The sequence below is a fragment of the Panthera uncia genome, assembly GCF_023721935.1.
Source record: "Panthera uncia isolate 11264 chromosome C1 unlocalized genomic scaffold, Puncia_PCG_1.0 HiC_scaffold_3, whole genome shotgun sequence".
NCBI classification, from domain to species: domain Eukaryota; kingdom Metazoa; phylum Chordata; class Mammalia; order Carnivora; family Felidae; genus Panthera; species Panthera uncia.
In genome coordinates, this window is record NW_026057584.1 from 91,562,469 (window position 1) to 91,579,960 (window position 17,492).

At 38.8% G+C, this 17,492-nt stretch overlaps 1 protein-coding gene across 1 annotated transcript in view; it reads right to left on the minus strand.

Moving 5' to 3' along the window:
* The window catches only part of THSD7B (thrombospondin type 1 domain containing 7B), a 384,726-nt gene that overhangs the window by 274,615 nt on the left and 92,619 nt on the right, over window positions 1-17,492 (minus strand). The window contains exon 5 of the mRNA XM_049615274.1: window positions 6,608-6,763. Within this exon, the coding sequence (XP_049471231.1) occupies window positions 6,608-6,763 (156 nt within the window). The remainder of the gene's footprint in view (window positions 1-6,607; window positions 6,764-17,492) is intronic.

A 17,492-nucleotide genomic window follows, 5' to 3' on the forward strand; every position in this document is an offset into this window, starting at 1 on the left:
ATTAATTAAACATCTACCCTATCCCAAGATGGTGCCAGCCACTTTACTTATATTACCCCAAATTAATAAATCTTTGAAACTATTTTATAAGTTACTATTCTCATTTTATGCATATGAAAACTAAGATTAATGATACTTTATCACTGCTCCCAAAGCACATTATTGATTAAATGGATATGTATGAAATTCAGCCAAGGAATTTTGAGTCATTACCTCTTCATAAGAAAGAATTTAAATCAGCTCTTGTGTATGATGCGTTCTAGCCCCACCTCATATAATGAATCTGCAGGGCCTATGGGTCATTTCCTTAAAATGGAGGTATACAGATTGGATAGTGATATTTTAGGTACTAAGTAGCAAGGAGTTTTAATAATCACTTCCTGACCACAGAGTCAATTCACCTTTAATGAAACTGGTATTTGCAAGGTTTTTTTTTTTCTTTTATGAACCCAAAGTTTAGTATATAGTCTACTGGCATAGTATATATTCTACTGAATTAGAAAAGAGTGAATTATGGGTTGGGAAGAGAAAAGGGAAGAAGCGCAGATGGCAGAATATGGGTCAAAGTTTTTTAAATGAAGCCATGGAAAAATGAAAGGAGACAGGAGGTAAATTCAGGTCTGAGGATTGTACATCCTCATGGGTTAGTGATCCAAAAGTGGAGCTGTCCATGGTCAACACCGTGTCTCCCCACTGACTCCACTGGGACAGGCCTGAAGCAGTAGCCTGCTGGTTGGCCAAGGATGACAGAAACTTATTCTATCTCAAGCATCCCATTTGCTCCTCCTCTCTGGGAACCTTTTACATGGGGTAACAACCTTGATCCAAAGAACCTGAGCACACTGAATCCTTGATTCCAACTCTTTAGAAATCAACCACCATTCCTGCAAGAGTAGCATTTTAGTCTATCAGTATTACTTTCCACCCTTCTCTGAATTCAGAAAATATGAAAAAGTAATGATAGGGTGATCATGAGCATAAGAGCTCTCAACACTTAAAAGGAGAAGTAGGCACAGCCCCCTCTCCTAACACACATAGATATGGGGAAAAAGGGAAAAGAAAAAAAAAACTATTAGCATACATATTTTCTGTAACAAAGCAAAATGATTTTATAGACTTCTCATTAAGAGTGGATCTATCTAGCAGGCAAGGATGGAAAATGTAACTTTTCCCACGTTGTTATACAAAGATCTAAAACATACAGTATTCTCCTGCTTTTGCTGTGTTATCTAAATTGATTTGTTTCAGAGCATAAAAGACTGTCTTTGTAAAGACAGTCATGGCTTCTCAGTTTCAAAATGTCTTTTCCTATGGGGATTTTAGAACTTTATGTGTATGACTGAGGGTAATACCATATGGGGGGGGGGGGGTGGCTGGTGAAGGAATCCCTGAAGTCCTATCACATAAGCAGTTACCTAATATGACTCTGTATTGGGAAGCCTCCATCAAACTGTTTTTTAAAACTTCTGTACGGGGAGCCTGGGTGGTTCAGTTAGTTAGATGTCTGACTTTAGCTCAGGTCATGATCTCACAGTCTGTGAGTTCGAGCCCCTTATCGGGCTCTGTGCTGACAGCTCAGAGCCTGGAGCCTGCTTTGGATTCTGTGTCTCCCTCTCTCTCTGCCCCTCCCCCACTCATTCTCTTTCTCTCTCTCTCTCTCTCTCTCTCTCAAAATATAAAAATTAAAGAAAAAAACAACTTCTGTGGTCAAGGGTATCTGTCTTTCTGGAATATGTCTGAAAGGGACAAGGATGTTATATAAGTGTATGTCACTGTATCAAAAAGAATTTTTTAAAGGTATACCTATGTGTAGAGTTCACCCATCAGCAATTTTTTTCAGGTTATTTCTCTTTCATATGCCTCTAATTATAACTCCCTGGGAGTATATCAAAGATAAAGCAATGAATGTTAAAACCTGATCCAATTTAAATTCCTCTGAAAGGTGTCCTAGCTTCACTTGACAAGTACCAACCTGCTGAGTACTGTTCCCCTCGTCTGCCTATCACAGACCTGGTGGAAAGTGTGAAGGCTGGGTACGAGGCTGATTTTCTAATGTATTTCAGATGGCTGACAGCCACAAGCCTTACAGGATTCCTGACTGAAGGGTGCCTGCCTTAGAATAACAGCCATGTTAAGATCATTTCTAGAGTAACTAATTTCTTCTATTAGGTAATACGTTAACTGCTTTCCCATTCTTTCCTACTTTCTTTTTTAAAATGCGAACAAAAGTAACATACCAAAGCAATAACACAGTGACTGGGGAAAAGACTAGCAAAGAGAAAAAAGTAATTATCTCCAACTTTACACATTCATTTTCTTGCTGTTGTTTGATATTTCACTCAAATCTTCCACCTTCCATATATATAAGAATATAAAATATCTAAGAATGCATGTATATCCTAGACTTCTGCTACTAGGTTCACTGCATTTCTTTAGGGTAGGGAATTCAAATGTGAAGCTAAACAGTCCAGTTTACACCCCAGAATTTTGTGATGTTTAATGCATTAGCTTGTGTATTCCAGCCTGCGTGGAATTCTGAACTACATTTAGTTTGTGCCAGTCAGCGTCTCCAAGAGACCCCATGGTAGGACCGTGGGACAGACTGAGATCGAGAAGATCCAAGACCTCAGGTTCACAAGTCAGCAGAATTAACAAAAAGATCATCATAACATGCTCGGTCCCTTTGTAGGCACAGAATCATTTCGCTAGAGGGAAAACTCCATTCTTTATTTTTTCCAGGAGGGATTAGAGGCAGGTGGTCCTGGCAGATTTTAACAAGACCTTAAAAATCAAAATTGTCTCTGCTCTAGGAAGCACTTATAAAATAGCAAACGTCCCAGACGTGAATAACAATCATTGCTGTGTACATGCTCCCTTGTCTGTGATTATTTAGTGTCTAGGGCAGGTCATTTAGCCTAAGTATGTGCCCTATAAAACAGACTGGTTCTCATCAATCCCAACATGACCCTACACTCTGCAAGTGGCTGCAGTGACACTACTACCTTCAGGTGAGATGTTGTACTGCCTCCACCCTTTCCTTCAGCTCCAAAGGCTGAGCGTCTCTTGACAAGTTTATTGTTTGAGTAAAAAAATACACGTTCCAGTTACCTGCTGCTCCCAAGCTGTTCTTGGCACACCTTTCCTTTATCACAGAGCTGCAGTCTACTTTCCCTCTCCCTTCAAAGGTGATACACTAGAGCTAATCCCACACCCTATGCCTTATCTTCTATACTGGCTCAATGATTGGCTCTCAAGACTAATGGGTCCCACTAGCCAATGTGGTGCATGTAGGCAGAGAGCTTCTCTGCTAAGCTCAGTGTTGGACTTGTGCCTTGATCCAAACTTCCTTAGGCCACAGAGGGAAGCACTAAGGAAGCCCAAGGTTTGAAGGAACACTGGACTAGGGAGACAGGAACTCAGGTTCTCAGTGCTAGCTTGGACATTATTAAGTCACTGTGGGATAGGACAAATTGGTTAACTTCTCTATACTTTAGTTTTGAAATATTATGAAGTATTCTATCCTTGCTGAGCTCAAACGCTGATGCAAAGTTGGGCAGTATAAGAGTAACCTAGGGCTGTCATGACAAAGCACCACACTGGGTGATGTAAAACAACAGAATTTTTTGTCTCACATTCCTGGAGGCTAGAAGCCCCAAATCAAAGTGTGAGTAGAGCCATGCTCCCTCTGAATGTTCTAGGGAAATACTGTTCCCATACCTCTCCGTAGCTTCTGGTAGTTGATGGCAATCCTTGGCATTCCTTGGCTTATAGAGGCATCACTCTAATGTCTGCCTTCACATGAATTTTCCCCTGTGTATCACTGTGTCAAAATTTCCCTCATGGTATAAGGACATCAGCCATTAGACCTTATTTCCAAATAAGGTCACATTCACATACACAAGGTGTTAGGAATGAAGGTGTTTTTTTGTTTGTTTGTTTTATGAAGGGCACAATTTAACTCGCAACAGGTGATGTCTAATGAATTAAGGACCAGGGTGCTGTTGCAAGAGCTGACTCATACAAGAGAGGAATAGGGACTAATGAAGAAAAGCTTTGGCATTAAAGCATCTTGAGCCAAAGGGACACGTGGAACAGTCCAAATGTTGTGAGTCTCCCAGATGAGTTCCTTGACCAGTCAGGGTTATGTGGAAAAGGAAGATTGAAAGAAAAGTTGAAAGAGCACTTTCATAAAGGGTCTTGTGAAAATTTGGCTTGCGTAACAAAAATTGCAATACAGAATGAGGAAGAGAGCATTCTCTGAATCACTGTAGAAATTCTCTGGCTCAGAACAAAGGGGACAAAGCACTTAATAAATATCTATTTAGTTTAACCTCAGCATTATTTCTACCTTCTTGTAGCATCAGCACCTCATATTTCTTTGAGGGAGCCACCCTTCCCATACTCTCAGTCTGTGAGGCTTGGTGAGCCTTTTTCCTCCAGTGGTGGTCACATGCCTGGGACCTGGCCAATTAGAATGACTGGGTCAGGGTTAGCATATGACACAAAGCAGCCAATGAGATTCATGACTCTTCCCAGAAGCATTAAGGAAGACATGTTTTTCTACTTTATCTACTATCTAAAATCAAAATTATTTTTTTTTCTTTTTCATGGTAAGAATTTTAAAGATTTACTCTCTTAGCAACTTTAAACTGAATACAATATTTTTGATTATGCTCATAATGCTGTACATTGGATCCTCAGAACTTACTAACCTTATAATTCGAAGTTTGGACCCTTTGATCAACATCTCCCCATCTTCTCCACCAGCCAGACCCTGGCAACCACCATTTTACTCTCTGTTACTATAATTTCAGGGTTTTTTAAGAATCTACTTATAAGTGAGATCACACAAGATTTGTCTTTTTTCTGTATGACTTATAACACTTTGTATAATGTCCTAAACTTTCTTCCATGTTGTCACAATGGCAGGATTTCCTTCTTTTTATGGCTAAATAATATTCCTATATACTCACTCATATGTGTGTGTGTGTGTGTGTGTGTGTGTGTGTGTATCACATTTCCTTTATCCATTTATGCATTAGTAGTCGCTTGGTCTTTACTTTTACTTTACTACTGTGGATAACACTGCAATGAACATGGCAGTACAGACAGTAGATCTTTAAAGTTCTTCCCACAGGATAAAGGTAACTATGTGAGGTGATGGATGTACTAACTAACCTTATTGTGGCAATCATTTTGCTATATACATTTATATCAAATCAGTATGTTGAATACCTTAAAATTACACAATATTATATGTCAATTGTATTTCAATGAAACTAGACAAAATTAATTGATCATAAAAATAAGATCCCATCCTTTATAATGCACTATACTGTTTTATTACCATGTTTTGGAGGGAAAAAATTCCTCCACATAAAATGTACACACCAATTTTGTGACATAATTAGATCTAGAAACCTGAAGTGTGGAAAGAATAAATAAATAAACAAACATTGAAAAAGAGAGAGAGAGAGAGAGAGAGAGAGCCCAGAGGCACAGGTGTGTGAACTTGGACACGCACGTGGATGCATGTGAGAAATCTAGGAATTGATGAAGTGTGGGTTTTCTTTTTTTTTATGTTTATTTATTTTTGAGAGAGAGAGCATGATCAGAGGAGGGGCAGAAAGAGGGGAAGAGAGGATCTGAAGGGGGCTCTGTGCTGACAGCAGCGAGCCTGATGCAGGGCTCAAACTCACGGTTAATGAGTTAACTGACGTTAACTCACGTCAGATCATGACCTGAGCCAAAGTCAGATGCTCAACCAACTGACCCACCCAGGTGCCCTCTGAAATGTGGGTTTTCAAATGGACACAGAATTAAGCTGAGAGTACCAAGTTTATAGCATCAAGCACTTGGCCATGTATTCTTTCTTTATATGACAGCTAGGATTAGTGCTTAGCAAACACAACTTAAATTTTGGGAGCTCATTTTTTTTTCTCAGAAAAAGAAGTATTTCCTTTTTATTGTTATTTAGGGGCTATAATATCAATACAAACTGAAGGGTTAATGAAAGAAAAGTCAAGGCATCACTAAAAATGAACTTTGGAAGATGAAGATGTGTATATAACAGCAAAGTAAAGGAAACAAGACTACAGAGACCTACAAAATTAAATACACCCATAAAGTTTGAAGCTTTCACTTTAAGCCCAAGGACATCAAAAAGTAAACAACATGCATAAATGCCCCTCGTGAAAATCTGAAATAGAACATCAAAGTCAGCATGTGGAAATCTGAAAATAAATAGATATGCACAACAGTTGTTTCCTGATGTGGTTACAGAAATCATGTCTAATTTCTTCAGTATAACCATTACACATACAAAACATTGTTAGATCCTATTTGAGTGATAGTCATTTCACAGCTAGGAGCCTAACCGGAAGGTCAATAAAGGTCAGATTCTTGCTCCATAGAAATCTCCCCAACGGCCTCCCTAATAACTGAATGCTGTCAGGCTTGAGCTAGTTATCTGCATTTTACAAACAAATATTGTCTTAAGCAGGCTTAATCGGCTACTTAGCTACCAGAATAATTGTGTGTACATTGGAAGTAAATGAATTGTGTGTACAAAGGAAGTAAATGAAGCACACACAAACGAGACACTCACCTTTTCTCCCCTGAGGATCGTGGCAGTTTTCATGGATGCACAGGCCCCAGGCAGACCAGGAAGATACTATACAGTTGGTAGAGCAGGGGATATTGCAGAGCTGAGAGGCTGGAGGGGCAGGTCCCAGACATAATGTCTTTTTCACAGGTCTAGAGACTAAAAAACAGAAAAAATATAATGATCTGTGTCACATTCTAAAATTATTATTATTATCTTAAGTTCATCTATTTACTTTGAGAGAGAGAGAGAGAGAGAGAGAGAGCAGGGGAGGGGCAGAGAAAGAAGGAGAGAGAATCCCAAGCAGACTCTGCATGGTCAGTGCAGTCTGATGATGGGCTTGAACTCACAAACCACGAAGTCATGACCTGAGCTGATATCAAGAGTCAGGCACCTATCTGACTGAGCCACCCAGGCACCCACATTCTAGAATTACTAATGTCTTTATTTGTGTGCCTACCTTGCCCACATGGTTTAATAGTATATAGAAACAAAACATAAACACTCTCCCATACTTGTTGCTTAGCTCTATGCCATTAGCATTTTGGGTGAAAAAAGGTAAAAAGATATATATAGCACAAAGGGAATTCACTGAGTTTCCTGCTTCACAGAGTATTCCCTGGGAATTCAAGAGAGGACTGGAGGGGCGCCTGGGTGGCGCAGTCGGTTAAGCGTCCGACTTCAGCCAGGTCACGATCTTGCGGTCCGTGAGTTCGAGCCCCGCGTCAGGCTCTGGGCTGATGGCTCGGAGCCTGGAGCCTGTTTCCGATTCTGTGTTTCCCTCTCTCTCTGCCCCTCCCCCATTCATGCTCTGTCTCTCTCTGTCCCAAAAATAAATTAAAAATGTTAAAAAAAAAAAAAAGAGAGGACTGGAAATATAGATACAAATTATCTAGAGTTATGATTTAAACAAATTAAATGGCTTTGTGAAGTTTCAAGATGAGTCTATCTCCACTATAGAAATGACTGAGTTTCTGCCAAAAAGTCAAAATCAAACCTCTGAGGTGGCGTGTTTAGCATAACTAATCTACTCCCCTGAGGGGTGGAGCTCTCAAAGACATAGCAGAAAAATGGTTCTTCGAAAAGAAGAAAAATCAGGATCTGTGGCTACAGAATTAGCCCCTCAAAGTCAGTTTCATTAGTGAGGCTACCCAGAAGCACAAAGAATGTCTGAGAAGCCATGGGTAGATGCCAAACTAGGAGGCTTCCAGCCCTTCTTTGTGCACCTGCACCCAGAATGTGCCCAGAACTGGGTCACTTCAGGGTGCGGTGACCATCTGGCCATGAGTGGCATTCACCAAGTGACTTTTCCATGCAGATCCATTCTGGGCACCATGAAAATACACAGAAAATGAAAAAGATGAGCTCCTGATAGTAGTTAGGAAACAAATGACACAATAAAAGAATAGCCAAATGCATAACGAGGTTTGGACAGAGTGATCTCACACTAAGGTGGTTTTGGAGCAATTCAGAGTTTGTGAACAAATGGTTTAAGTTCGGACAGTTTTATCTTATGAAATGACTTGTACTACTGTCTAAATATTTCCCATATGTCATGTCCTCCAGTTAAGCAGATTAAAAGTGCTTCAAAGACAAAGACGGGTGTGACAGGACTGGGTGGTAAATCACACTATCTACTTTGCTTCTTCACTCTTTACATGGATGTGAACTCAATGTGGTAAAGACAGCAAGAAATCACATCTTGGACCAGCAGAAACTTGAACATAAATGAAAACAACAGCAAAATTTAAAATAGTGTTTTCTAGAAGTTGTGTGTTTTCTAGAAGTTCCCATGGGGAAAGATGTGTTTCCAACGAACAGTGGGGCAGCTTCAGGTGCTTATGAAGGTGAACAGGAAAAACAAGTTCGTGAACAAAAATAAGAATGCTTTGTTTCTGACTAAGTCTTGTATATTTTACCAAAAGGATGTGACCTGACTTAAAATAAAAGACAAGGGCAAAGCAACATGGCCAATGTAAATGTCAAAGATCACAAGCCATGTGGAGGAGGTGAGGATAGGAAGAGAGAACAAAACTGGGGTTAATCGCTATGTTACTGGGAAGGCTGAGCAGAGGTGGTGATCAAACAGAGATTGGGTTGGCCAGAATGACAGTGAGATGGAAGGTTAGAGTGTCCAGGAATAGAACGTACCTATGACACTGGTGGATTGTGGATAAAGAAGAATCTCAATATATTTCAATAAAATGAAAAAGAGAGAGAGAGAGAGAGAGAGAGAAAAGAAGGCCAACCACCACCACCACCACCACCACCACCCCTTTAAGTTGGGTAAGGGGTCTGTGATTCCTTTCCCAGGGGTGAGCAAGAGAAAACACACAAGATTGCCATTCACTGACTACATCATGCATTCATTCTAAAACCATCAGTACCCACTTTAAATCATACCCTCTTGGATGGTGTCTGCTTTCAAGGAGCTCTCAATCAAGAAGGGTAAGTCAAGTAGCACATTAGCGAAATTGATGGAAAATGATGCTTCAGAGTGTTGCAGGAATGGAAAGCTGTACACCCAGAGGTCTTAAGACAGAAATGCCTTTGGGTCTTGGCCTGTGCTTGTTATCACATGTTCTCACAAACTCAAATGTTACTCTCCCCCCCAAAAAAACCTAAGTAGTGATGGTAAAGGAAGTGGGGCTGTAAACTAATTAATCTAGTTATTTAACACACATTTACAGTGCATGCCAGGCACTGGTTACAAACATCAATTCATTTAACCTGCATAACTTTGAGATATATATTATTACTATTTCAAGTTTAAAAATGGAGAATCTAGGGGCACCTGGGTGACTCAGTCGGTTAAGCATCCAACTTTGGCTCAGGTCATGATCTCATGGTTCATGGATTTGAGCCTCACTTTGGGCTCTGTGCTGACAGCTCAGAGCCTGGAGCCTGCTTTGGATTTTGTGTCTCCCTCTCTGCCTCTCCCCGACTCACACTCTGTCTCTCTCTCAAAAATAAATAAACATTATTTTTTTTAAATGGAGAATCTGCAACACAGAAATGTTTACTCACTTGCCCACAATCTTAATCAGTCAGTTGCAGAGCTGAGATGGGGATCTCAGTCAGCCTGGCTCCAGAGTCTGTGCTCTTAATCACTGCACTATGTGGCCTCATCATAGGATATTCAACGTACACTGATAAGTACCTACGATGTGTCAACACTGTATTAGGTGCTGAAACCAGAATAGTGAGTAAAACAGACGAGGTCTCTGTCCCCATGGAACTCATATTTCTGTGTGAGTTAATACTAATCATACATGAATCCATGAGACCCAACAACAAGACTAGAAAGCTATTACTGCTACTTCTCTTTTCCTTTGTCTTACTACAACACCAGACAGACTTTAGGTGTCTGGTGATCAATGCTTAGAAGATACCCCAACTTCTCAGCTCCAAGACCCAGGAGACATGTGCTGCTACAACTTTTTTGAGGTTGAGCCCTGCAGTTGAAACTAATCAATCTACCACTGCAGCACCTATGCCCAGAGGAGACCTTCACTAATATCATTAGAAGCTCCTGAATGTCTGTGTAATAAGTAAGCTTTCATATTGGCAGTACAACTGGAAAGAGACTGGGAATTTGTCCTATGTCAAAGACATTGTTTTTATAGATCATTATGTTTATCTGACATTTTTTTGGAGAGCTTTAAGAATGTTTGGGAGGTATGGGGTTAAGTCACCCCAGGTCCCCTTTGATAAATTCTTAACTGTCAATCAGTTGACTGCTGGATATTAGCGATAAGGGTATGCCTAAGATTTGGAAGCAGGGAGGGACATAGTATGCAAGAGAGGAGCTGGAGGGAGTGGGGTTCCCTGGAGACTATTAAGTGACAAAATTATGAGGCCCAGGGGTGGAAATGAGGCCATTTGTCAGAACACTCGTGCCTTTTTAGCACCTACTGTTTTGACAGACAGTAGATCTTAATCCATACAGATAAATTATCCCAGTCCCAGGCAACATGTCTAAGATGCTTCATCTGAGCATTGAGTCAATGTACTTGGGCCAACCTATCTGTATCTCAGACCCTCTGGGCAACATTTGTTCTGGAAATAAATCATAAGCAATTCACAAAGCACTTACCAGTTTCAGACCACTTAGGTAGTTTTCTCCCTAAGAACAGCAAACAGAGAATATTTCTATACCTATTGACTATTTAGACCTAGAAGAAAGCTTTAGAGCTAATATAGTTTAATTCATCAATTTTACCAAAAAACTGAGACATTAAGTAGTCTTTACCAAAGACATTAGGTAGTTAGCAAATTCAGGCAGAGCAGAACTTGAGCCTTGTCTCAGGTGGTTGACTCACCTCTACCTGTCCCTGTTGGATTTCCTTCCATGGAATGGAGCCATCAGACAGGACACACAAGGTTGCTTGTACTAAGGATATTTTGTTTATGAATCACAGTGACTACAATGGAGGCAGTCAGTGACACAACAGATCCAAGATTTCCATGAAGTCTGCAGGCTCACTATAACCTTTTAAATAAAATCCAAAACCTTCTCCTACTTCATGACTATTTTTTTTTTACTTCATCACTATTTTTAAACTCCTCCAAATCCTTGTCCATTCTTCCCCCACCAAGCAAGAGGTAGTGAGACCAAACTTTGGTCCACTTCAAAATATTATTTACTTCTTTTATTTGTGGCTATTCACATTGTAATAAAATAATTTTGGGAGGTGGGTAGGATGTGGAAGTGAGATGGGCCACCCGAATTTGGATGGTTTGTGCACTTTACTTGGCCAAACTCCAGCCATGATGTCTGTAGCAAGAATTGCGGTCTTTCCACCCATGTGAAATCCTTTCTCTGGATTTACTGACTGAAACAACTTTACTTCTCTTTACCAATTCTGTCTTCTCAGATGCAATGAATCCCTGCTCTAATCAGTGCAGGTCTGTACTTGTCTCTCTTATACCAGATGCCTTTTAGACCATGTCACCTTGATGCCTTCTGCCATTCATTCCTGTGTTGACCAACTGCCTGACTAGATAAGCAATTACCCAAGGTTTTACAGTCTATTTAGGTTTTGTAGGCAGCAAAGTTAGTCCCTATAAAGACTTCTCATGGTCACAAAGTATTAAAGAGCCAAAATAATTTTCAACTCAGAAATTGAGATTGCTACATAGTGGTAGCTTTCCAAGTGCTATTACAATATTATAAGTGATTGTACATATGCAACAGTCATTAATACTTTGAATATTTTGGTGCCTAACCTGGCATTTTTCCTTTGCAATAAGAAATTACTAAATTGACCTGACTTACGAGAAATTTGAAAGTCTGCTACTAATGATTGCAAAGTTGTCTTAAATAATGAATTGTTCCATGAACAGAATGGTAATTAATAAGAGGGAAAATAAGCTGGGTAGCTGATATGTTTAATTTTTAAAAATAAACACACACAAAACTGTTCTTAATTCTGGAAATGTACAAAGTTCATGATTTTCTTAATGACAAGGTGATTTCAGATGAGCATACAAATTCAATCAAAACGATTTGTAATTAAGAAGAAAAATGCCTGTTGTGACATTAGCATATGACTGCCATTGTAAAGAAAAATGGGTACCTTCACATTTTATTTTTTGAAACTAAATCAAGCTCTAATCTGAACTAATTTGAATTAGCACAGAAATAAGTTGGCAAAGATTCAATACGAGTATATTATCCCCCACCCCTATTGATGACCATTTTGTAAGATCTAAATATCAACACCTCTTAATTCCTCAAGAAGAGACTGAACTGAAATTGCAAAATAATATTTAATTAATTATAACTAATAACCTAGTACCCTTTAATTTGCAAAAATGAGTTCTATTTGCTTAAAGTAAAAAGAGCTATCACAGGATCCAGTGGCATTTTCTTGTTTTTTTTTAATATATCTATTACTGGATGAAAAATAAAGTCAGTCTTTGAAAATTCAGAAGGTGTTTGAGGTAATTCTGCCATGGCATAATGGAGCTCACCTTTTCTTCTTCACAGAAAGAAGTGTCTTAAAGATGGTCAAGGAATTAGTCACAAGATACTGATTTTTTTTCCTACTATTTTCAAGGAGGTGGAGATGAAAAGAAACTAGAGGTGATGCTTGCTACTTCCTGGGAACTCTTGAAACCTGGACTGTTTTGCTGCTTTTTATCTTAGGGATAGCAAAGTCCTCCTGCAAACAATTTATTCCATCTACAGTTGATTTTACGTAAGATACTTGATTTCTAGAATGACATAAGCCTTCAGGAAGAAGCTAGACAAAAAAGTCATATTCATTTCAATTTTCCAAATCAAATGCAGGAACTGTAAACCCCAAAGGGAATTTTCACTTAAAGCTCAGAATCCCCTCATTCCATGGGCTCTCCAAGAACAACCATAATAGAAACAGCAATTGCTAAGATTTAATTCAAAACTAATGAAAGAGCCTACTTATGTAAAAATGCTGCTTTCTAAATGATTTTTGAGAAACAATATTGCCTCTGACATATTCATTTAGGGAGTATACTGACTTGGCAGAAATTCAATCCACCTTACTGCTAAAATAAATAGGCCTCTTCTACAGACTGAAGGAGTCAAATGGTTGAAGGGGAAAGATAAATAATATTACAATTTTAACCAGAAAGCTATTTTCCTTCAAGAAGCTTCATGTATTATTTCAATTGCCTTTTGCCACTGGGATTTGCAAAATAATGGATCATTCTTTTAACTTAGTGGATGGAATAAAAGCAATCTGTCTTCTAGCACTTATAGGCAGCTTAAAGAATTAAATCACATCTCATCCTATTATACCTAATAAAGCTTAATTTTAGCCATATTGTGACTCTCTTGGCAAACTTCTGTGCAATACAATTTGGCAGGAAGATGCATGTGTATGTACTGTGAATTTAATATCTAAAAATAATTCCAGCAATTAGAAATAATTACATGAAATGTGACCACATATTAGAGAGTTTTCCAAATTTCATTCATTTCATAAAGCCACTCAGAAAATGCCTGGTGATTTCCTTAATGCTACAGAGTAAAAACACTATAGGTGAAGATGGAAAACAAGATTCAGAATACAAATGAAGGCAAAATAAATGAGGTAGCTGTACAATTTCGGAAAGTAATCAGAATCAATATCAAATAATTACATAATATAGCAGCCTTTGGCCTGATACTCATATATTTCTATTATCATATGTTCTCTCTATTCCTCTTCTGAGAATTTCTTTCTAATTGTTTTTCAGCCTTTTAGCTTGCACCTAAAAGTAAGGTATAGAAAGAGTGGAAGGAGGAAAAGCTGACCTAAATGGCATCTTTCACAGCGTACGAAGTTAAAAATACCATTAGTGATGAGAGAGGATAGAAAGGAGATCAATGAAAGGTGGGGAAGTGGTCAGGCAAGGAGAAAAAGTGAAAAGGCAGAGAGGCAGGTAAGAGGAAGAATTTCGCAGGATGTCAGTGGCATAAGTATGCAACATGGGGAAAGTACAGCTTTTAAAAGGGTTTTCATGCAAAAGTTCTCCTCATACTCACAGATTTGAAACCTGGAGTTCATCTTCCCATAGAACCAATGGGAAGAGCTGAATAAGAAAAGTGTTCCCAGGAATGACCATAAATGCCTATTTTACTGATTAAGGTTAGTAATAATAGCCTAATACACACTAGTAACCTACTTGGTTGTAGGCGCTGTGCAACGGACTTACATGCAAATTCTCATTCATTCATCACGATCATTGGAAGTAAGTATCATTATCATTTCCATTCTGTAGATGACATAGCTGAGGATAAATTATTTGTCCAAAATGACAAAGCTAATAAGTGACCAACACAGGTCCAGGGTTCTTAAAAGCCCCTATCCTCTAATACTACACTATACTATGATTTTGTATTTGTAATAAAAATTATGATAGAAAAACCCCTGCTGTAAACAGTAGTAATTGATCAGGAAAATAAACAGATGAATATTCTGTCCACTTCCCAAAATTTCTGAAGTGAGATAAAATAGAAAAAAAAAAAAAACAACGTAATTTTAAAATATCAGTAGTAAAGACCAAACCTCAAGAAAGTGTTGTTAAAGGAAGATGAGGAGTTAGGTAGGTATTTCTCATGTGATTCTGAAAGGTAAAGATTTGAGGGAGGGGATGAAATTAGACTATGACTATTTTCATCCTAAAACTTAGGTTTAGGGCCACCCCTAAGGAATTACAATGAGTTCACAAGATTTCTTAAAGAGAAACGATGCCCAAAGAAACCATTAAGGTAGCTGAAGAGTGAAACCAGTGAAGAGTAGCAAATGTGGGCCCAGCTCACCTTCCACTGGGTACACACAGTATCCCTAGCACAGTCCTCTCTCTTTATCACCATATCGAACCCAGCAACTGAGAAAGGGCAGAGGTGACAGCAGGGTGCCCTAAGTCCACTGGGCAAAAACCTGGTCAGAAGAGGATGTTTTGAGAAATAAAAGAAAAAAATATATAGTTGAGATACAGAAGTCTCAGAGGAAGAAAAGGGAGCAGGAAGATCTGGTAAGGAGGGTGAGAAGGAGACAGCAGAAAGCAGAGCTGTGTCTCCCAGACTTCAGAACTGTCACAAGATGCCATATTAGTTCCCCAGAAGCAAGCAAGGTGGACCTTTGTCTGTGTGGGTTTAGAAGGTGGGTATTTCAACCTGGATGTAACTGAATGGAAACTTATAATAATGGTAACCAGAAGGGGAAATCCATATTCTCTGAGGCAACACAAATCTCTAAAACCAATATCACAAACTCCAAAGCTCCAAGAGCTCTTAAAGCTCTTAAAAAAAAAAAAGAGAGAAGAAAAGAAAAGAAAAGAAAAGAAAAGAAAGAAAAGAAAAGAAAAGAAAAGAAAAAGAAGGGAAAATATGCGGTATTTATTTTAGAGGGCCAGGAGAAGAACTCTTTGTCTCTAAAATAAATATGCACACTGTCCTGTTTTTAAAGGAAAGGATACTGAAGGCCTCACTGTACCTGATATCCTTGTTAGCATATGCTACTTTATATTTGCAAATCATTTTAGACTGAACAAGTTAATTCAACTTCAAAGGAAGGCTCGTGGGATTCACCAGGTCCCTAAGTAGTGATACGAATGAGACACCGCATAATAATTTTTAAAAGGCAGAACAGTTCATTCTTTTGTGTGAGGAACTGCATTATACATTTTTGAAGCAAAACAAAACTTTCAAACCAAAACCTCTGCATTGCAAAGCTGGATGAAAGCTCCTTCCTCCCAGGCCTATTCAAGCATCGCAAGTCCTATACTACATAGCTAGCTCCTCATTAGGTCAAGGCCAACATTGTAAATTAGTAGCTTTCAACCTGCCTAACCCAATAGAGCCTAACACAGTCCCAACTCAGAAACACTGGGTCAAAATTGGTAAAGGGGTAGCAGAGAGTACAGTAAAAATTTATATCTTCAAAAATCTTTTTAATTAGCAGGTTGGGGAATCAGTACTCTAAATAATTTATGGGGTACCATTAAAAAAAAACAATTGGCAAATATGATTATTTTTTAAAAAACATTACACTGAGAATCTACTACTATGTGAATCGGGTAAATTTCTTAGCATGTGAGCTTCTGTAAAATATAAGGACTAGCCAATGCTTCTCACGTTTGTTACATTCTATCCTTCCTAAGGAGCCTTTTGTAAACACCTTTTCCCTAAAGGCCCTTCCCTCCCCCATGGCATTTTCACACCACAAATATACTGTGTATATGTATATGCTTTATATATAAAAAGTGTAAGATTTTTTTTTACATTCCATGCACCAATTTTTGTCCCCTTGGGGGAGGTATCATCCCCCACTGGGAATGAATGGAGTAGAACACACATTGAACTTAAATTGAATGCTGACCAATTTACAAATGTATTCTGATTTAATTAGCAAAAGGTTGTGTTGAAGTAAGTATTACTAGCATCTTCAGTTACCGGTGAGACAAATGAATGTGTAAAAGTATGCTCAAGCTTTGGGGACGCCTGGGTGGGTGGCTCAGTTGGTTGAGCGTCCGATTTTGGCTCAGGTCATGATCTCATGGTCTGTGGGTTTGAGCCCCTCGTTGGGCTCTGTGCTGACAGCTCAGAGCCTGGAGCCGGCTTCAGATTCTGTGTCTCCCTCTCTCTCTGCTCTTCCTCTGCTCACGCTCTATCTCACAAAAATAAATACTAATGTTTAAAAAATTAAAAAATAAATAAATAAATAGTCTCAAGCTTCAGTAATCAGTATACCCGCAGAGTCAGGACTTGAACCCAGCCAGTGTGATTCTGGTTTGCTCTCTTCAACACCATATTAGACTCTTCCAGCTCAAGGCTCTAAATCCAAACCTATTGGATTCATCACACATTTCCATGGCTCCAGGCTAGAGTCTATCTTTTCAATTTGACTACAGTGCTTCTAAATACCTGTGTTTTTCTTGAAGTTGGAGTCTATATGCTGATATTTTCATTGCAATAAGCGAGAGATAATTCTATTAACCAATAAGGTATGTTATTTTCTGATGCATTCAGAGAATACAGACAATTTTAAATAGCCGATATGTTGCATAATTGTATTTATTTATTTTTTTTTTTTGCTTAAATACTAATCATATTATTAAAAACTGCCTTAAGAAGTTGCACTTTTTGGGGGTGCCTGGGTGGCTCAGTCAGTTAAGCATCTGACTTTGGCTCAGGTCATGATCTCACAGTTTGTGAGTTCCAGCCCCGCACTGGGCTCTGTGCTGACAGCTCAGAGCCTGAAGCCTGCTTCAGATTCTGTTTTCCCTGTCTCTGCCCCTCCCCTGCTTTCTCTCCGTCTCTCTCAATAATAAATAAAACATTAAAAAAAATTTAAGTTGCATTTTTATACATTTTTATATCAAAATTTTATATATTTTTTATATATTTTTTTTACAT